The sequence below is a fragment of the Cervus elaphus genome, chromosome 4, assembly GCF_910594005.1.
Source record: "Cervus elaphus chromosome 4, mCerEla1.1, whole genome shotgun sequence".
NCBI classification, from domain to species: domain Eukaryota; kingdom Metazoa; phylum Chordata; class Mammalia; order Artiodactyla; family Cervidae; genus Cervus; species Cervus elaphus.
This window is the reverse complement of record NC_057818.1, coordinates 49,745,512-49,766,535: the sequence shown is the minus strand read 5'-3', so window position 1 is coordinate 49,766,535 and position 21,024 is coordinate 49,745,512. Positions and strand designations below refer to the sequence as shown.

The 21,024-nt window shown below is 56.6% G+C and overlaps 1 protein-coding gene across 3 annotated transcripts in view; it reads left to right on the top strand.

Moving 5' to 3' along the window:
• The window catches only part of AKT2 (AKT serine/threonine kinase 2), a 46,819-nt gene extending 26,027 nt beyond the window's left edge, over positions 1–20,792 (top strand). For all 3 annotated transcript variants that reach the window (XM_043899168.1, XM_043899167.1, XM_043899169.1), the window contains 12 exons: positions 1,353–1,481; positions 3,036–3,147; positions 11,545–11,698; positions 12,159–12,290; positions 13,758–13,823; positions 15,056–15,124; positions 15,876–15,998; positions 17,020–17,148; positions 17,254–17,468; positions 17,952–18,039; positions 18,147–18,249; positions 19,264–20,792. In XM_043899168.1, the coding sequence (XP_043755103.1) occupies positions 1,353–1,481; positions 3,036–3,147; positions 11,545–11,698; positions 12,159–12,290; positions 13,758–13,823; positions 15,056–15,124; positions 15,876–15,998; positions 17,020–17,148; positions 17,254–17,468; positions 17,952–18,039; positions 18,147–18,249; positions 19,264–19,343 (1,400 nt within the window). In that variant the 3' untranslated portion in view covers positions 19,344–20,792. The remainder of the gene's footprint in view (positions 1–1,352; positions 1,482–3,035; positions 3,148–11,544; positions 11,699–12,158; positions 12,291–13,757; positions 13,824–15,055; positions 15,125–15,875; positions 15,999–17,019; positions 17,149–17,253; positions 17,469–17,951; positions 18,040–18,146; positions 18,250–19,263) is intronic.
• The last annotated feature ends 232 nt before the right edge of the window (positions 20,793–21,024 follow it).

Below are 21,024 nucleotides of genomic sequence, written 5' to 3'. Positions count from 1 at the left end.
CTCAGACTTTTTTCTAATTGCAGCAAGCAGGGGCTACTCTAGTTGTGGTGTGCAGGCTTTTTATTGCAGTGGTTTCTCTTGTTGCGGAGTGTGGGCTCTAGGGCACACTAGCTTCAGTAGTTGTGGAACATGGGCTCAATAGTTTTGGTGCACAGGCTCTGGCACAGGCTCAATAGTTGTGGAGCATGGGCTTAGTTGCTTTGAGGCATTTGGGTCTTGCAGGACCAGGGATTGAACTTGGGTCTCCTGCATTGGCAGGCAGATTCTTTACCAGTGAGCCAGCAGGGAAGCCCCTGTTTTGTAGTTTTTAGTGTATAAATTGTTGCCTACTTGTGCTGTTGTAAATGGATTTGTTTTCTTTTTTGGATTATTTATTGCTAGTGTATAGAAATACAATTTGTTTTTGTGTGTTGATCTTGCGGAATTTGTTAGCTCTAGTAATTGTTTTGTGGATTTTTGTAATTTTTCTGTATATAGGTTCATCCACCTTGTAGCGTGTATTAATACTTCATGTATCAATACTTTTTTTGGCCGCATTGCGTATTGGATTTTAGTTCCCCGACAAGGGGTCGAACCCTCACCCTCTGCATTGGAAGTACAGAGCCCTAACCACTGGACTGGCAGGGAATTCCCAATACTTCATTTCTTTTAATGACCAAGTAATACTAATATTCCATCATATGGATATGCCACATTTCACTTATCCATTTGTTAGTGGATGCACTTTGGAGTTTCTGCTCTTTACTATTATGAATAATGTTGCTATGGGTATTTATATATGTGTTTTTGTGCAGATATGTGTTTCCCCATTTCATTTTAGTGCTTAGCCACCTCTCTGAGGAGTGTGTGTGTGTGTATATGTACGTACACGGGGTGCTTGGATATTCATGGTTAGAACAAATGGAAGGAGTCAAGGAGCACCTGGAGGGCACAGCAGCAGTAATACCCGGCCTGGCACAGTGTTTTGACATTTGATCCCCCCACGCAGCTGTAGAGTGAATACCCGCCCATGGGATTTGGCCCTCTGGGGCCACAAGGCATGTATGTTAGCAGCCTGGGCCTCCCTTGGGACTGGGCCATGCTCTGGCGAGGATGGCTTACTGCTGGCCACACTGTGAGGCAGCTGGTGCCCCGGGGCGGTGCGGCGCCTTCCTGCCAGGCGTGACCTCTGGATCACTGGGCCCAGCCCAGCGCCCAGCCTGCGTCAGCTGGGGCCGCCTGGAGGGTTTCTCCGGGAGAAGCACACTCCTCACCCTCTTGTCCGTCCTCCTCCCAGTGTGGGGCCCCTTGCCAGGCACTGTCCCGCGGGGCTGGCTGCCCTGACCTCTCTCCCTCCCACCCTGCCTGTTCAGGTGAATATATCAAGACCTGGCGGCCCCGGTACTTCCTGCTGAAGAGCGACGGCTCCTTCATTGGCTATAAGGAGCGGCCTGAGGCCCCCGACCAGACCCTGCCCCCCTTAAACAACTTCTCTGTCGCAGGTGCGTCTTGGGGGCACGTGGGGTGTGTTTGTTCCAGGCTGTAGGCCTGTCTGGGGTCTGTTTGCTCCCAGGTCTGTTTTCCACCCTCTCCTGCTCCACCTCTGTGTTTCCTGGGCCTGGGGGCTGTGTTGATCGCCAGTGGAGAGCAGGAGGAAGAAAGGAGTTGGGGCACTTAGCAGCCTTCTGGCCCCTCTGTGGTACCTGAGGCTGAGCCTTCTAGCCGGAAGCTGATCAGTGAAAGCCTGGCCCGTGCAGAACCCCTGCCTGGGCCTCACAGAACCTGCCCTCCCGCCGCCGTCACCTTCCTTCTCCGCTGACCCAGTGGGTCACCACATTCTTGTCACACCCCCTAAGAACGTTTCAGAGTCACTCATCTCTACTGCCCTGACGTAGCCCAGACACGGGCCTCTCCCCCCGGCTCCTGCTCTAGCCTCGTCCCCAGCCTCGCCTCTCGAGCAGCCCGCCTGCTCTTTCTGGGATCCAGCCCCACTCACCTCTCCGTCCTGCTTAAAGCCCTGCCTTGGTGGCTTTCCCGTGTGCTGGTGACCCCGGCACGGCCGTCCCTGGCCCCAGCTGCCCTCCCAAACTCCCCACCTGGCCTGAGCTGCTTTTCTGCACATCTCTCCTTGGGTATCCTTGAGTGTCCTGCCATGAGATCCCCTCCATGAGGCACACCATCCTTTGAGTCCCCTCTCCCTCCCTGAACTTCTCCCCCCATCTCCTCCAGGAGGGCCTTGTTGCCTCTCATCCTCAGGCCAGGACGGTGATCCAGATGCTTCTATGCACCCCACTGTGGCCCTGTGGTCTGCCTGCTTTCCCTCCCCTCCCCTACTCTGGATGGCCCCATGCCCTCCCTGGGCTTCCAGCCTCCCTTCTCTGTCACCTCTACACAACAACCAGAGGGTCTAAGTTCTTGTTTCTTCCTGCTCCCTCAGGACACAGTCCAGGTTCCTCTCCATGCCCCCGAGCCTTGCAGGCCAGCCCCCGCTCACTTCTCCAGCCCGTCTCTCCCTTCTCTCCTCACATGGGATTTGCTCTTCCCTAAGTACACCGGGCCCTCTCTCAGCTCTAGGCTTCTGTACCCAATGCCCTCTGCTGCCTTCAGGGCTCAGTACAGGGATGCCCTTCCTCTGGGAAAGCCTTCTGAGCCCTTGGACGGGGTTGGCTGCCTCTGGATGCCCCACCATCCCGCATCACAGCCCTGACCAGTGACCCATCACCGTTGGGTGGGCGGTCCCCCTTACACACACACACACACACACACACACACACACACACACACACACACTGGACCTGTAGGGACAGGCGCGCACACACACACACACACACACACACACACACACACACACACACACACACACACACTGGACCTGTAGGGACAGGCGCACACACACACACACACACACACACACTGGACCTGTAGGGACAGACACACACACACAGGACCTGTAGGGACAGGCTCTCTTGGTCAGTAATGTCACAGGACTGGCACACGGGGGTGACTTGGGGAACGCGGGCTGCCCCTCACACTCTGCTCACACCCCTCTTCTGTAGAATGCCAGCTGATGAAGACCGAGAGACCTCGACCGAATACCTTCGTCATTCGCTGTCTGCAGTGGACCACAGTCATCGAGAGGACCTTCCATGTTGACTCCCCGGACGAGAGGCAAGTTGGGGCCTCAGCGTGGCCGCCCTTTGGGAGGAGCCAGGCTCAGTTTGAGGCGAGGGGTACAGAGGGAGAGATTCCCCTGAGTCCCTACCTAGGAGTTTCCCATCTCAGCCCTTGTGTGAGCTAGGAGGAGCAGGGGTTCTCCCCGTTCTGTGTCCTCAATGGGAGGGTGTGCTGGAATCACGACAGTTTGTTAGCAGTGAGGCACTCTGGGCCTCTTCAGGGCCTCTGCTTATCTGGAGACCTGCAGAGGGTCAGGGAACTGCCTTTTTAATGAGCATCTCCATTGATATAGAGGCAGGTGGTCCAGAGATTCTGTTTTCTAAAAGATCAACTTACTAATGAGAAGAGATAGCAGCTTCACCTAGTTCACAAATGCAAAACAGCACGAGGAGGTGTCTAGTGAAAGCTTCACTCTCACTTCAGCCCCGCACGCCATATCCCCCACCCACAAATTGCCTGCTGTTCTTACGTGTCCTATAGGATCTTCTTCTCAATGAGTATGGACAAGCTCGTTCAGATATCACTTCTGTGCCCTGCTCCTCTTGTTTTTTCTTTTTATACAAAAGGTGACACCATGCCCAAATTGTTGTTTTATTTAATGTATCTTGGGGACTCTCTCTGCTTCTATGTATATATAGAGATGCTGCTGCTGCATTTTTCTTTTTGACAGGTGCACATCTGTGTCCCTGAGTTTAGCAGTTCTTTATTAATGGTGATTGGGGTTGTTTCAGCCTTTTGGGCTCATTAGAAGCAGTGCCACAGTCTACAGGCCATACCACCCTGAACACGCCCGATCTTGTCTAATCTCAGAAGCTAAGCAGGGTTGGGCCTGGTTAGTACTTGGATGGGAGAAGCAATGCCACAGTGAAACAACTTGTGGTTACCTTGTTTGACATACATGCAGGTGAATCTGTAAGGTGGATTCTTAGATGTGGAATTACTGGGTCACAGGGAGTATGCATTGGTAATTTTTATTACCAATTGTATTGGTATTAGGCGTAATAGAATTCTAAGAGGGTTATGCCTATGTCTAAGAGGGTTCTCACAGCCTGTGTTTTCAAACATTCAACTTTTTACCAAACGTTTGGTGAGTGTGTGTCCTTACATGTTGTGTGTTCAAGGGCCATGTGAGTTTCTGTTTCTGAATTGTCTGTTCATGTCCTTTGTCTGTTTTTCTTTGGGGTACTTGGTCTTTTGCTTATTTATTTGTGAAAGCTCTTTATATATTAGAGAGCTTAGCCCGTTTGCAACGAGTGGCAAATATTTTTCCCTCATGTTGTCCCTTTGGCCTTCACTTTGATAGATTTTTTTTTTCCTTTTTTTTTGGCTGCCATGCGGCATGTGGGATCTTAATTCACTGACCAGGGTTCGAACCCGTGTGGCTTTCATTTTGAGAAACATTTTTTTAGCTTGTCTTTGGGGTGAGGATTCAGCTGATCCTCTGGAGCACCCTAAATCAGTGCTGTCCAAGAGAAGCTTCTGCCATGGTAGAAATGCAGTGTCCAGCAGGGTAGCCACTAGTCACGTGTGCCTGCTGAGCATGTGAACGTGGCTCATGAAGCTGAGAAACAGAATTTTGTATTTTACTTAATTAATTTAAATAGCCACCTAGGGCTAGTGGCTGCCCTTGTGGGTAGTGCATTTCTAGAGCGAAAAGACATGCTACTGTAATCTAAACTGTGTCATTGCAAAGCTTCCCAAGGTTGAAAATATACTTGCCCCACTATGGGGAACAGAATGGTCATCTCAGGCCCCCTGAGATATTACTCAGATGAAAACTGGACACAGGAAACATGTCCTGCCAGTAAAAGCCAGTTGGGATCAGAAGGGGCATAGGGTCTAGGTGTTGGGCTGAGTTTTGAGAAATGGGGGAGGAGTCCGTTGTGGAGATAGGAAGAAGAAGGTGGCTTTGGGAAAAGGGACCAGCCTATGAAAAAGCCTGGATGCAAGGCAGCCTGTCATCCCAGGGACCGCAAAGGCTTCTGCATGACTAAAGAATCAGGGCTAGGGGTCTTGGAAGAGGGGAAGCGGAGGCCTTGAAGCTGGCGAGCTCAGCCGGCGCCTGGGCTCCAGATGGAGGTCCCCACAGGGCTTGGCAAGCAGTGAATCAATTGGGGTTTGTCACAGGGTTGCTGAAAGATTCAGGGGGATGATAAACAGGAAGCCCTGGACTCAGCAGTACCTGGCACACACTTTGCAAGCCTGGAGCAGGAGCCGTGGGGAGCCGGCAGAGTTTTAGTAGCAAGAGACCTACTCTAGTTTCCATTTTCGTAATGCCATGCTCTTTGGCGTGGGGAAGAATCCCTTTACCAAGACCGTAGGGACTGGAGTGCCCCCACTTTCCTCCTTTTCTTAGTACCTGCTGCTGCCTCTGGAGAGAAATCTGATGGGGTCGCTCTGAGACCAGACCCCAGATTCCTGACCTTAACCCTAGGGAAGGTACGAGTCAGAAACCCAGGAGAGGGAGGCTGCTCTGTTCGTGACTGTGCTCGCTGCTTTGCCAGGCCTGAGCCTGAGGAGCGGTGGGGGGGGTGGGGGGGGGGGTGGGGTGGTGGGGGGCCGACGGGGCCACTCTGGTGAGTGGTGGCCGCTACGGCAGCCTGCTCGCTTCCTCCCCCAGCGGGCTCTCCCCAGCGCAGCTCCCTGCCATGACTTGTTGTTTCAGGACGGACGGAACAGGTAAAAGACCACTGTCTCAAATGAACAGCTAGATCCCCTGCGCTTAGGTTCAGCAGTTGAGCGTGTGCCATGCTGGCCTCATGTGGCTGCATTTTATGCTGAAACTTGAACTTCTGTTCATACTTCGTGACACTTTCCTCCTTAATAGATCAGCAGGCATCGCCTAAGAATAAGGAGTTTCTTCTACAGAATCTTGGTGCCCTTATCACACCAGAGGTGATTATTTGTAACATTAATATTTACTAACGTCCTCCCCAGATCTGAGCCATAGTTAAATTTCCCCAGTTGTCCTCAAAATGTTGTTTTTCAGACTAGGATTTGATAAACCAAGGTACATGCTGTCTGTGTCCCGTTTTAATCTAGTTTAACCTCTGTGTCTCTTCCCCTGCCACGACATGATTTTTTTTTTTTTCTTTTTTGACAAGCCAGGCTGGTTGTCTTGTAGGATGCCCCGTACTCTGCATGTGTCATATTATTGTCTTTTGGCACTGTTCTCTTTGTTCTTCTGTGCCTGTATTTCCTGTAAACTGGAAATTAGGTCTGAATCAAGGTAGGCAAACTATGGCCTGGCCTCCTATTTTTATAAATAAAGTTTTATTGGAACACCATGCCTATTCACTTACCAATTATCTGTGACTGCTCTTTGCTGTCCTGTGGCAGAACTGAGAAGTGACTGAGTTGTAACAGAGACTGTGTGACCTGCAAGGCCTAAAATATTTACTCTTCGGCACTTTCCAGGAGAAGTTGGCCGACCCCTGGTCTTGGCAGGAATATTTAACAGGGCATCACATTAGTGTGATCTTTTTTAATGGAAATCTTAGCGTGCAGTTTCTCTGTTTAGAACTCTGAGGCTCTTAGTCTCACTTGGAGTAAACGCCAAAGCTGATGTGCCCTGTTCTACAAAGACCTGCATGATCTGGCCTCAGAACACTTTCCTGCCACCAGTTCCCTCACTTTTGCCACCGTGGCCTCCATGCTGTTCCTTAAACATGCCAGGCACACTTCCTACCTCAGGACCTTTGCACTTGCTATTTCCTTTGCTTGGAATCCTCTTTCCCCAGATGTCATTATATTTCTGCTTTTAACTTTGTGGGGTCTCTGCTCAGATGGATGCCACATTCTTGGAGGGTCCTGCCTGCCTTCCATGACTGTTACCCTTAGTCTGCTTTATTTGTCTTCATAACATCTGTCCTACCTGTTGTGACATTTTCTGTTTATTTGTGCCAGGAACATAACTAGGTGTTCAGTAAATATTTGTGAAATGAATAAAATAACAGTTATGACTAATGCTCTGTTGAGCCAGACCCTGTTCTAAGGTCTTCACATGTATTAATTCACTTATCCTCACAACATTTCTAGGCAGGAGTTCCTTACCTGCTAAACAGACATAATAATGGTGAGACCAATGCCCAGAGAGGTACAGAATAAAAGAAGGAAGAAGATCTGAAGAGCCTTATGTTTTGCTTGCCAAGCAGGGCTTGGGCCTGAATCAGCCAAGGCAGCCCATCTGAGAGTGTCTGAGCAGAGGGGGACCCCAGATGCCTCCAGCTGTGAACACCCCTCTGGTTCAGAGGAGGACCCTGGTTAGGAGAGAGGGCCCCATCTGGCGTCAGACCAGCAGTCAGCTGTTCTTCCCGAGGCTGTGACGAGGACAGCCCTGTCACCTCCAGGCCACTGGCCTTCCCTCCAGGGTGCAATTCATTCTGCTCAGCCGGGTGGCCCAGGGCTGGGGCCCAGGATCTGGAGTCAGACCAGTTACTGTGCCGCTGTCCCGGTGGGGCTCAGTGATTGTGAGGAGCTAGGAGGATGTGGAAGCGTCTTGGCTCGGGGGGCCCATAGAGTCATGCCACGTTTTCTCGCCTCCAAATCCTCTGTCACCCTCTCCTCTTGCCGTGGGACCAGCCTTGTGCTTCCTCTTGAGACTCTCAGCCCATACTCCACACAGCAGCTGCTGACTTAAGTCAGGTCCTGTCAGCCCTGATAGACCCTTCCAGGACTTCTGTGATGTGAAGGATCAAGACTTAACTCCTTCACGCCGTGGCCTCCCTCCTGCTCTCATCCTTTCCATTCCTCTCTCTCGGTTGGCTCCAGCCAGGCTGGCACCTGCTGGGCTTTCCACAGGCACCCCAGGCTTCCTCCTCAGGGCCTTCACCATGCTGGTCACTCTGCCTGGATTCTTTTCCCTCCTGACACTTCACAGGGCTGCCTCCTCCCCTCCATTTCACTTATTTCACAGCCAAGTGTCTGTTCTTGGCCCTGGGGAGGCCCCACGTTCCAGGGAAGTCCTCCAGGTCCTGACTATGTGCCACCTCCTTGGAGAGGCCTTCCTTGACCACCCTGAGCAGGGGCTTTCTCTCTGGCCTCTGCCTTGGAGCCTTGACACAGGTGTCTTGCATGTTGGGCCTGGAGCTCCAATGGGGCTGGTTCCCTGCTGCACCCCCAGCGCCCGGAAGAAGGCTGGCACCCAGAAGCCACTCAGGAGGGACTGGCTGGGGACTCCTCACAGCCCTTTGAGGTGTTCGCTCTGTCCTGAGCACTGGATGTCGGTGTCTCCTTCCTTCCTTGGACAGCCCTGGGAAAGTCAGGTGGCCCACCCATGGTTGCCTCCGGAAGGGGCAGAGCCCGGATTCCCTCTAGGCCTTCCAGCTCCAGAGTCTGTCCTCTCAGCCGTGGTGTCAGGCCCAGGGAACATGAGGGGCAGATGGAGGTCCTAGAAGTGAGGCCGCCCAGGGTCCCACGGCCATTTGGCAGTGGGGTGAGATCAGGCCCAGCTCCCCTGCCTGCCGCCGCCCTGCAGAGCCTGGCTGGGTTTGTGTCCCTGGGCCTCTGCTTGCTGACTGCCACTGGGTAACTGTCAACCCCTCTGTGCCTCAGTCTCCTTGTCTGTAAGAAGAGGTGAATAATAGTACCTCCTTCAGAGGTATGCAGGGAGGACTCAAAAGGAGTTACTTCACGTAAAGCACTTCAGCAGCTCTGGGAGCAAGTGGAGGGCCGTGTGTTGTTTAGTGAGGGGGGCCCTCTCGGAAGGTGGGCTGGAAACATGGCGGGGTCAGGGCTCCTGAGAGGCAGCTTGCCGTTGCCGTGCCCTTGGACTCTGTGCATGCAGGGTGGTGTCCCTGAGCCCGCCCGTGAGTGCCCCAAGCGCCATTCCCCTGGGCTGGAGGGCCTGGCGGAGCGCCGAGTGTGGGTCTCAGCGCCACAGCCTCCTGACTGTGGAACCCCCACAGGAGACCCACCTCCGCGCACCTCAGTTTCCCATCGGGAGCACGGCTGCTCCCTCTGCAGCCCTCTTAAGGAGCATGGAGTGAGGTGGTGTGTCTGGAACCATTATTTTCCTCAGCGTTTCCCTGGGAGCTTTCCTTTGAGGGATGGAAGGCCCATCAGCCCCAGCCCGGGGAGGAAGCTCCCCTCTGCCCCAGACACCATGTTGCAAGCCCTTGAGGAGGTGCCTGGACAGAGGCCCTTGCCTTTTCTCTGAAATTCTGAGTGCCGCAACCATGCCACCTCAGTCCAGTTGGAACCAGATCCAGGACGTGTCAGGCGGCGGAGAGTCACCCCCAACCAGGCTCCGTGTGCACCCCTGTGGGTTCCGGCTCCGGGTGGGACGGGCCCAGGCCCCTCCAATGTAATCTTTAGCCCCTTCCTTGAGGCAAGAACTTTCTCTGGGTGCAGGTTTTGTACATGGCAGCTCCCCAGTGTCTCAGTGCTGCCTGGGTGCTGAGGAGGGGGCGAGCTGGGGGCAGGGGCTCGCCCCAGTACCAGGGCTGCTGTCTGAGCCCCAGCTCTGCTGTCCCCTGCTTCTGGTGCCCCTCCCGCACTGTGGAGGCTCCATCTCTTGTCCACTCAGGCTCCTGAGGGTGGACTGTCTCTTCCTCCCTTATAGACAGACAATAGTACATGCACATCTTGGCCTGCAAATTGCTTTTTCCATGTGGCAGTCCCTCACGATCTCTACATGTGAGGTATATGCCTTTTTTTTTTTAAGTATATTCAGCCTATTTTAGGAGATGGGTGATTTTTTTTTTCTTCAATCCATGGCCATATACCCAAATTCAGCATTTTCAGATTTCTGAGAGGACAGTTCTGATCTGATAGAGTGTGTCGCAGGGTATGCTCCCCTCCCCCCCAGTTTTTGGAAACAGGAATATTAATGTAGGGCCAGGGATTTGTCCCATTACTTGTTCCAAGGAGGGCTTGGGTGAAACCCATTGAGAAATACCCGCCTGAGGTATTGGGTCGGGGAGGGGAGAGGCTCGCGCCGCTCGGCCTGGGTGTGCAGCAGGCTTAGGGCCACCCAGGGCTTTGGCTGCCTCTCTCAGCCATTCCCCACGTGTCTTCCGAGTACCTGCCGGGGGCTGGGTCACACCAGCCCCAAAGCCCTGCCCTTGGGCAGACACACATGGCGTCTGGGGCTCCCAGACTCCGCTCGGGCTTGGGAAGGGCCCCTGCACCAGCCCTTGATAATCGTGCTCCTGGGACTCTTTCAACTGTCTTAGGAAGCGAGGTCTTCTTGAGTGAGTGAGGCCAGGAGAGAGGCAGAGCTTCTGGTGTGAACTGGGACCCTGGGACTTGGGTGCTGCTTTTGCTCAGCAAGCCGTGGGGCTCAGCCAGGGCTGGTCACATGGCTTTTACAGACATGATCAAAATCCGCGGGGGGCTCAACAGATGTTGGGCTGACCCCTAAAATTGTGTAGTGGGTCCAAACTAGTGGGTCCAAGCAATTTAGCATCATTTAGCCTCATACTTTTTTCTTTTTGGTGTGTGGTCTTTTTTACTTGGGCTTCCCAGGTGGCTCAGTGTAACAAATCTGCCTGCCAATGCAGGAGATGCAGGAGACGTGGGTTCATTCCCTGGATTGGGAAGATTCCCTGGAGAAGGAAATGACAACCCACTCCAGTATTCTTGCCTGGAAAATCCCATGGACAGAGTAGTCCTGGTGGGCTACAGCCCATGGGATCACAAAGTCAGACATGAATGAGCACAGCAGGCTTTTTTTTACTTATTTCTCCTAGATGTATTTTCCCGTCTCTACAGACCAGTCTGTTGCGAGTATCAAAAGAAAATTCTTTCCCAGCGAGTTTAAATCATGAGTGACAGAACTAGTTTATTGTTCTTAAACCTGTCTCCCTTCTGCTGGGACCTGCTTCCCTGTTTGCCAGCGTCTTCCCCACCCCGCCCCAGTCCCAGCAGGATGGCCCGTGAGCCACCCATCCCCAGACAGGCACCTCCAGGGGGTTCTGTTGGTCAGCTCTTGCCTTGTAAGATCTCCACCTTCTTTGGTGAATGAACGCTTCCTTCTGTTCTTGGTTTTCTTTTACAAAACACTGGTCACTTGTACGCATGAGCTCATCATTCATTCCCAAGGCGTCAGAGGAGCACTGTCTCCCTGGTTCAAGGCTCAGGAAGGCAGCTTAGTTTTCAGAGCCCGTGAGGAAAGGCAGTCTCCCCTCTGGTCATGAATTGCTCCTCTATTTCAAGTGGCCCTTGGGTCAGGCCCCTGCTGGATACACGGATAGTCTCTGTTCTTATTCTAGTCTTGCCATCTCCCGATCTGCCACAGCTAGAGGGGCCTGTAACAGTTCCGCTCCCCTCGGTCAGGCAGATCTCCCCAGAATGCTGGAAGGTGTTGAGTCATTTGCTCATGGGGCTCAGCCCCTCCTGCCCTGAGGCCCAGGCGCCCTAGGACTCATCCCCAGACGTGTGCTCACACAGGGAGGAGTGGATGCGGGCCATCCAGATGGTTGCCAACAGCCTCAAGCAGCGGGGCCCGGGGGAGGACCCCATGGACTACAAGTGCGGCTCCCCCAGCGACTCGTCTGCGGCCGAGGAGATGGAGGTGGCAGTTAGCAAGGCGCGGGCCAAGGTGGTGAGTGCTGGAGCGGGGAGGTTGAGGCCTGCTGGTCTGAGCACCCCTCTCCTCTCAGCCCTGCCCCCTGGAATTCTGAACCAGGAGCGCAGGGCCCCGGCCCGGACACCTCCTGACTGCCCTGTGGGTGTGGTGATTTCAGGTGGTAGATGGCGCGGTACTGCCCTGGGCCCACGGGATGTGGGGCAGCCTCATCCTGAGTGGTGGTGAAGACCGCTGTGCCCCACCTCAGAGCCCTGGCCCAGCCCCCCAGGGCCCCATGCCAGGGAAAGCCGATGGTGGGAGAGCCTCAGTCTGAAGGCCACTTCAGAACAAACAGTTGCTGCCTGGGGCCTCCCTGCTCCCGCCTGGGCATTTTGGCAATAGTATCCTTTGAATTTTCTCTTCTCTTTGTTAAAATTTCTTCCCACGGGCCACACGCCAAGCTCTGACTGCCCGACTCTCTCCCCATCCCGGGCAGACCATGAATGACTTCGACTATCTCAAACTCCTGGGCAAGGGCACCTTTGGCAAGGTCATCCTGGTGCGGGAGAAGGCCACCGGCCGCTACTACGCCATGAAGATCCTGCGGAAGGAGGTGATCATCGCCAAGGTAGGCCCTCCCCGGGCTACTGTGGGCCAGCTGTCTTGGAGCCCAGCCCGGAGCGTGCCTGTGGTCCAGGAGCACACACCAGGCGGGACGCCTCCTGCGTCTGCTGCTGTGTCCCCCCCACCCCCAGAACCACTGCTTAGTCCTGTGGGGCCCCAGAGTAGGGGAGCCTGAGGCTCAGAGAGTGTGGCCCTGCCTGCTGAGTCCCCCACCCTCTGGACACCAGGGAGGAAGAAGGAGAAAGTCTTAACAGGGGCCTCACCTAGCAGGGCCTGGGGGTCCACTAGGGCGGGGACCTTGGCTCAGGGTGTCTGAGGAGGAGGCTGGGCTGGAAATGGAATTCTGTTCCTTTTTTCTTATTTAAAGTTTTTAAACTAGGAAATTCTTAAAATATGTAAAAATTTTTAAAGAAAAATATAGTGAATTGCCCCGTCTAGTCACCTAGCTTCAACATTACCATTTGGCCAGTCTTGTTTCATTAGCTCTGCCCTCGTCTCTTTTTGTTCTGGAGTACCTTAAAGCATGTTCTAGGTATCAGAGATTCCCAGCCATACATGCTTAGATGTCTATCTTTAACAGGTGATGATCTTAAAGACTGTGATCGTGGCACTGTGATCATGTCCAACAAAAATTAACAAGCCCTAGATGTCGTGGGTGCGGGGCAGGGCTTCTCAGCCTTAGCTGTGACACTTGAGACCAGACCACTCTCTGCCAGGGAGGCTGTGATGTGCCCTGTGTGGTGTGCCCCCGCATCCCTAGCCCCTACCAGGGCAGCCCTCCACCCGAGTTGTGAGTCAGAAACATTCTTAGACTTGGTTGCCGATGTTACCACGGCATCCCTGGAGACAGACGTGCCCCGTGGAGGGAGAGCAGGTGTCCGGGCACCGCCGCTCTCTGGGCCCACACAGACACAAAATTCAAGCCCCTCTTAGAGTCTGGGGAGGGGGACCTGTGACATCGGTGCTGGGCCCGCACCCCAAGTTTCTGATTCGTGGGTCCAAGGCGGGGCCTGATAATTTGTGTTTTCCTAAATTCCGAGGTGACACCGATGCTGCCAGTGTAGGGACCACACACCGGGAGCCATTGCTCACAGCCTAGAGTCCTGACTAGAGCCGGGTCGTTCAAGAATGTTTATAGGGTCGCCACCATTTATAGGAACACCATGTCTGCTCCCCCACCTGCAGATGTCAGACTTGGCCTGTGGGTCCAGGTGGTGACAGCGGGATCCTCCCTTGTCAGAAGTCTCCATTAGCTTTTCACCTGGTGGTTTTGACAGCGAGTCACTGAGTGGTCTTGTCTGGGTCTGGTATTTCATTAGGGCATGTGAGTGATAATTCATGTTCTCTGCGTTGGTTAGGAACGGAGTTGGAGTTCACCAACCCGTTCCTTCCCCATCTTCTCAGGCTGGAGGCGGGGTGTGAGGCCGGCATGGTGCTGCCCTCCAGCCCCTCACCCAGCCTCTGTTTGCAGGATGAAGTTGCCCACACGGTCACCGAGAGCCGGGTCCTGCAGAACACCAGGCACCCGTTCCTTACCGTGAGTAACACTCCGTCTCAGGCAGGGCGCACACGTGGGGCGTCCAGGCCGCCCTTAGGACAGAGCTCAGAGAAAGTCATGACCCCTGGCTCTGGGGAGCGTGGACTGGTGTTGGCTTGGTGGTGGGGGTGCAGCTGTATGGCCTCCCCAGGTGGCCTGAACTGAGACACCAGGGCGGCAGCTTCTTTACAGACGGTGGCTTCGTGTCAACCCCTCAGCCGTCTGATGATACCAGATTATGAAATGGCCCCAGGAGAGCCTGGCTTCTCTCCGTATGGGTTAGAGGTGCTTAGTCCAGCGGGTTGAGTTTTAGGAAGTAATCCCAGAGGCAGATGTACCATCACTGTGCTGCCTGTCAACTTAGGCTGAGGAGACAGACACCTCTTTGGGCAACAGTCTCCATCGAGGCCAGCAGACGTCAGTTGAAGGAACTAGGTGGAAAATGGTTTAAGGGTCGTTTCTGTAGCTCACTTGCTGTTCAAATGGCCTACTGAACCAAAGCACTTGTTCAAATGAAACCTTACGAGGTTCTTCAGTGTAGAAAACAGGGAGCAATAGAGTTTTTTTGAGCAGGGGGTCACCTCAGGGTCCTCTGAGGAACTCTGTCGGGCTCCTTAGAGTACAGTTTGAGAGCTACTTGTTTGTTGGAGAATCACTTGTCCAGGCTTTCTGGGAAGTTGGCTCCCAAGCCACTGCCAATGCCCAGCCAGCAAACCTGGCGTGTGTGTGTAAGTTTAACACTCCTCTGTCCATGGGATTCTCCAGGCAAGAATACTGGAGTAGGCTGCCATTCCCTTCTCCAGGGGATCTTCCCCACCCAGGGACTGAACCTGGGTCTCCTACATTGCAGGCAGATTCTTTACCACTGAGCCACCAGGGAAGCCCCTAAGTTTAACACACTGGACTGTAAAATGGGAGGAAGAGAGACGTGAAACAGCCGTGGTTGCTCAGAACATAGTTTGTGCCCTGGCTGTGTCTCTTGGAGGCTTATTTAGAGGCAGAGGACAGGATCGTTGAGCCCTGTAACCCCTTCCCTGCTGTCAGAGCCAGGAGCTCCCTCACTCCCCACAAAAAGTGAAGGTGCGATTTGAACCCTAGTCACGTTATTCCCACAACCCTGGCCGGGGCTTTGGGGAGAGGGCGGGGAGGGAATCAGCAGCGCCCATGTCTCCTGGGACCCAGCAGAGAGCCCGCATCTTCCCACCTCCATGCCGCCACCTTCTTTCCCGCAGGCGCTGAAGTACGCCTTCCAGACACACGACCGCCTGTGCTTCGTGATGGAGTATGCCAACGGTGGCGAGGTCTGCCCCCAACCCCCGGCCTGCCCTTCTGGATTTCTCCTTCCCGGGAGTGGGGGGCAGAGGGAGACTTACTGGAGTGTTATCTTTTTACTTTCACTCCCTCCCCCTGAGGCAGGTGGGGAGACAGGCTCAGAGACGTTAAGTGGCTCGTCCGAGTTCACACGTTTAGTGAGTTGGTGGGCGGGATACAGACTGAGGCCCAGAGGACTGTGGGGTGGTGGCCGATGGTGCCGCAAGGACATTCTTACAGGCTGCAGAGAAAGGGTCTGTGGGTCAGGATCCCCCATCCTCTGCTTGCAGCAAGGTCCGCTGACGAGAGACGTCAGCGCCCACCGTGCCCGCCTGTCGCCCTCTCTCGTCCCTCGCAGCCCCCTCCGCCCGGCGTGACCCGCCGGCTTCCTCTCCCACGTGGTCTCGTCTCACAGCTTGTTTCCGCTCGCGCACGAGTTGTGCTCTTCTGCCTCCTTGCTGTCGCTCCCTCGTTCGCCTGCCCCCTCCTGCAACCCCCCCCAACTCTCCACTTGGCACCTGTTGTCTAGCCTTCCTTCTTTATCCCTTGCCCATTTTCTTTTTGTCGCTCACGTGAGTTTCTTGTGCTCACCGTCCCTAGCGCGGCCCTCTCCATCCCTCACGTGGTCCTCACCGTCCCTCGCAGTTCGTGGGGCAGGTGTCACCATGTCACCGGGCTGGGTGCCATCCTCCCCTCCTCTGGGCCAGGGGTCTCACCCTTGCTGCCTCCCTCCGCCGGCAGCTGTTCTTCCACCTGTCGCGGGAGCGTGTCTTCACAGAGGAGCGGGCCCGCTTTTACGGCGCGGAGATAGTCTCAGCCCTGGAGTACCTGCACTCGCGGGACGTGGTGTACCGCGACATCAAGGTGAGCAGGCCGCGCCCGGGCCGCCCTCCCATCTGCTGAGCTTCCCCTCCATGGAGGGTCTGTCTTGTCCTTCTTGGAGCTGAGCCTCCCACCGAGGCCCAAGGTGGTGGTCTTGGGCAGGTGGCCTGCGTGGGGCCCTTCCAGGCCTCCTGGGAGCAACGGCGAGAGGGTGTCAATTGATCCAGGCTCTTTAGAAGATGGCCTGGCAGAGTCCACCAGCGCTTAGCACACATGTCCGCTGAGAGCCCGTCGTTCTGCCCTGGGAGCGTGCGCCAGAACAGGCGCCTGTGTGCGTCTCCACGTGGACGCTCAGCGGCTCTGTGTACGCTAACCCCAGATGGAAGCCTCCCAAGTGCCCACTGTGGGAGAGGGGACAGAAGACATTGTGGTGGAGCCACACCATCTGTACCGCAGTTCAGGAGGACAGGCTCCGGTCTCACGGGCTGAGGCTGAGGGGCCGCCAGAACAGCTGAGATGAGTCTGAGTCACTCAGAGTGTATACGTAGGTGGGAAACACTATGAAGAGAAGCACAGAAATGAACTCCCTTTTCTGTTGGAGGAGGTGGTGGCTAATAATGCAGCGGGGCACCTAGGGCTGGGGGGCTGTTTCTTGACTCGGTGGAGGTTACACAGGCCCACTGAAGTGCCCATTTGTGTTAAGATCAGGAAAAAATAGATAGTGTTCAGTATTCCTCATGCCTGAAGTGTGACCACCACCACCCACAGTGGGGGAAGCCGGTCGGGCAGGACCTGGCTCCCATTTCCCCCTGCCCTGTCTTCCCAGCTCCCTGGGGGTGGCAGGGGCTGGGGAGGTGCTGGGTCTGACTCCTCCCCCCGAGCCTCAGCCAGCCTGACTCCTTGTGGGGGCGGGTTGCTCTCTGACCCCTCCCCCTGGCCCTGCCACCCCCACCCCCCAGGCCACAACCCCCCACCCCAGGGAAGGGCAGGGGCATGTGGGGTTTCGGGGGTGGCAGGAAACCCTGAGATAGCTATGTCCCTGACACTCTGACTTTTCCTGCAGCTGGAAAACCTCATGCTGGACAAGGATGGCCACATCAAGATCACCGACTTCGGCCTGTGCAAGGAGGGCATCAGTGACGGGGCCACCATGAAGACCTTCTGTGGGACCCCTGAGTACCTGGCGCCCGAGGTGTCTGGGGCTGGAAGGCCAGGGGAGGCGGGGCCCCTCAGCCCAGGCCCCTGAGGGCTGGGCTGCGGTTCCTTCGGTGGCCCCTCATTGCCCCTCCCCACTCAGGTGCTGGAGGACAATGACTATGGCCGGGCGGTGGACTGGTGGGGGCTGGGCGTGGTCATGTACGAGATGATGTGCGGCCGCCTGCCCTTCTACAACCAGGATCACGAGCGCCTCTTCGAGCTCATCCTCATGGAGGAGATCCGCTTCCCGCGCACGCTCAGCCCCGAGGCCAAGTCCCTGCTTGCTGGGCTGCTTAAGAAGGACCCTAAGCAGAGGTGAGGGCTGGCCCCTGCCTGCCCTGCCCAGCCCAGCGCCGCCACTTCCCTCGGCCTGCAGGGGCAGCGTCCACGGGTGCACACATCCGGGGAGTGCTTGCTGTGTGTTGATTGATCGGCCCTGCAGCTGGCACGTCGGGCGCTCCCTTGGCCAAGCCTGCCCTGCCTTCTCTCCCGGGGACGCTAAGGAGCAGGGTGGCTGTGCCTGGCCCAGGGTGACAGCCAGGATGTGAAGCAGCCATCTGCAGAGCGTACCCTCTCAGCTTGCATCCCCGTCCCTGGGGCCAGGTTGGAATCTCCAGGTTCTGACCCTGGGCACAGGGACTCCCTCCCTGAGCCCCAGATCCCTCCTCTGTGAGGTGGTGGAGTGTCCCAGAATGTTAAAGGTGGAGTCGTTAAAGGTTATCAGGGCCCGTACCGAAAGCGCGTCTCCCAGGACCCGGCTGCCCCGGGAGGCAGGTGCTCATGGCCGTCTCTGCCCAGGCTCGGCGGGGGGCCCAGCGATGCCAAGGAGGTCATGGAGCACAGGTTCTTCCTCAGTATCAACTGGCAGGACGTGGTCCAGAAGAAGGTGAGCCCCACTGCCTGCCTGCTGCCCACAGGAGCCCAGCCTCTCCTGGGTCACCTTGGCCGAGGCCTCCGCTCCTCAGGGACCTGAGGCTGGACTCCTCTCCACAGCTCCTGCCACCCTTCAAGCCTCAGGTCACGTCTGAGGTCGACACAAGGTACTTTGATGATGAGTTCACCGCCCAGTCCATCACAGTGACGCCCCCGGACCGCTGTGAGTGTCTGAGGCCCCCACTCCCATGGGCCTGGCTTGGAAGCGGGGCTCGGGGGTTCTGCTCTTGACCCAGTTCTCCGGGAGGAAGTTCACAGGACCCTCTCCGTGTCTGAGCAGTTTACCCTACATTGAGCTTGCCAAGGCTTTCACTGTCGGCCCACCAGTGGACCCGGTGAGGGTCGCCAGGAACCAGTGGCTGCAGCACTTAGAGGGGGATTCTGGGCAGGAGACCCTGGAGGAGTGGTCAGTGCCCATCGTCGTCTCCCTCACTGCTCAGGGCTTTGGGGCTGCATCGATGGTTCCAATGATTCTGTAGCTGTTTTGAGTTCTTACTTCCCCCGCCCAGTGCTGGGCCGTGCTGGAGACACAGCAGTGACGAGACAGCCCTGGGCCCTGCCCTCAGGGAACTCAGAGTCCAGGTGGGGTGACAGCCCAGAGTGGTCAGGCCTGTGGTGTTAGGAGTACGGGTCTGGAGGAGCCCGGGGAAACGCCTGCCTTGGACTGTGAGTCAGGGAGGGCTTCCTGAAGGAGACAGGGCAGCTGAGTTCTTGGCACGAGGAATGGCACACAGGACTCCCAGAAATGGGAGCGTCGCGGAGGTCGGAACGAAGCAGGGAAGGGCGAGCAGCAGAATCGGGGGGCCACTGGGAGAAGTGAAGATGAGCCAGGGAGGGATTTGAGCAGAAGAGGAGACCGCCTTGCTTTGGAGGAAGGGTGGTTGAGGACGGGAGTGGTGCCCAGGGCAGGAGACTGGACCACAGAGGTCTGGGCGAGACCCTGGTGTGACCGAGTCAGAGAAGCTGGGGGGTGCTTGGGAGGCTGGGGGAGCAGGCCGGGGCGCCGGCCCAGGGGTGGGGCTGTGCCTGAGAGGGAGGCAGGCCATTCAGCCTCAGTCCGCGTTCTGTCCCTGGGGGTTGCGCTGTGGCCTGGCTGCAGCCCTGCCGGGGGCTGGCCAGGGGGCCTGGGCCTGCTCCCGGCCAGCTCTCCCCCATCTCCATCCACCGACCCCTGCAGATGACAGCCTGGGCTCGCTGGAGCTGGACCAGCGGACGCACTTCCCCCAGTTCTCGTATTCGGCCAGCATCCGAGAGTGAGCCACCGCCACGGGACGCACGCAGGCTGCTGCCATCACCGCCGGGGGCTTTTTCTTTTCTTTTTTTTTTTTTTTTTCCAACTTTTTATTTTGCCTTTTTTGTTTGTGTCCCCATCCCTCACCTCCTTCCCCCCCCTTTCCAGTTTTTCCCTCAGCCCTCTGCCAAACTCACCTCAGCGGTCCTCACGGCCCTGCCTCCAGGATCCCGTCCTGCCCTCACCTTTGTTACAGACCAGGACTCGGGAGCCTCTCCTCTGCCTGCCCAGGACCAGGCATTTGGGCAGTGGGAGAGATTCCGGTTTTTAATCAACATAAAGCCCCCGTGAGGGGCGAAGCGTGGAGCCATGGAGCCCGCGGGCAGCCCACCTCCGCGCAGCTGCTCCTGTCAGAGGCTGCCTTCCTGGCCCTGTCGTCAGGCTCCGAGTGGCCTGGCGGGGGGCAATCAGGCCCCCTCCTCCTGTGGGGGCGAAAAAGCAATAATGTCCAGGGACCGGGGGTGGGGGAGTAGCACGGACCTGTGAAAGCTGCGTGCAAGATGGGGGTCCAGGCTCCCTCGCGTGGATGGGGCCTGCTCTCCCCTCGGGGAACCCGGAGCGGGCACGGCCGCCTGGCCCTGTCTTCCCCGCCCCCTCAGCTGCTCTCCTGACCCTGTGGATGAGGCAGGAGGAACACGACGGGGGCAAGCCTCCCCACCCGCCAGCCCCGTGCCTTACCAGGGCTTCCTCCCGGCCGGCCTTACCTCCCGCTGGAGCCCGGGCCTGACCCCAGCCCCTTCCGAGGATGGGGGTTGGGGTCTCCCCCTTCTCTCTGCTTGGGGCGGAGGGGCGCCAGCCTCGGCTGTTACACATCTCGCACCGAGACAGTATTGGGCCCGCCCCGCGGACTTGGGTTGAAGAGGGGGTGGAGGTGGGGGTCGGGCCCATGCCGAGGGAGGGGCCCCCTCAATCTCTCCCCCTCTCCAGGCCCCACGTTCTGCAGCCTTAAGGTGAATGTGTCAGTGCTGTGGGCACTCCCGTCTGTGCCTCAGACTGTGTGTGTGGGCGCCCCTGTGCATCTGGGGTGCCGGGTGCACATGGGGTGTGTGTGTGTGTGTGTGTGTGTGTGGCGTGAGTGGACTCGGGCCCCGCCCCTGGCTCAAGCACTTCATCCCCAGGGGGAGGGGCGCTGGCCTAGCAGGGGAGCCACGCCTGCGGTCCACTTGTTGCCCTGCCCCCCTGCCCCCCAACATCTCTGGGTGTTTGGACTTTAGATTTTGTGGTTTTGCTCTCCCCACCCCACCTCCTGTAGGTAGTTCACAGAGAGACATTCTGGGTGGTTTGGGTGGGTGGGGTACTTCTTTCCTGTGTGTGTATGTCGTTAATCTGACAATTCTTCCTCCTCCCCACTGGCCTGTCCCCATCTCCTCGTATTTGTACGGTACAAGCAATAAAGACACTCATTTCAGACTGGGGCCCACCACCCCCGCCTTTCATTGCTTCCCGGGTCCAGCTCCTGGCACCGGCTGCCTCCTGCTCCCATTGCTGTCACGGGGCCTGTTGAGCCACGAGGTGGGAAGTGGGCAGAGGAGGCACCTGGGGTGCTCAAGGTCAGACTGGGGGGTGGAGGTTACTTCGGGGAGCTGGTGACGAGTTTGTGGAAGGTGCCTGGACTGGGGGTACAGTGGATAGAGACCATTCTAGTCC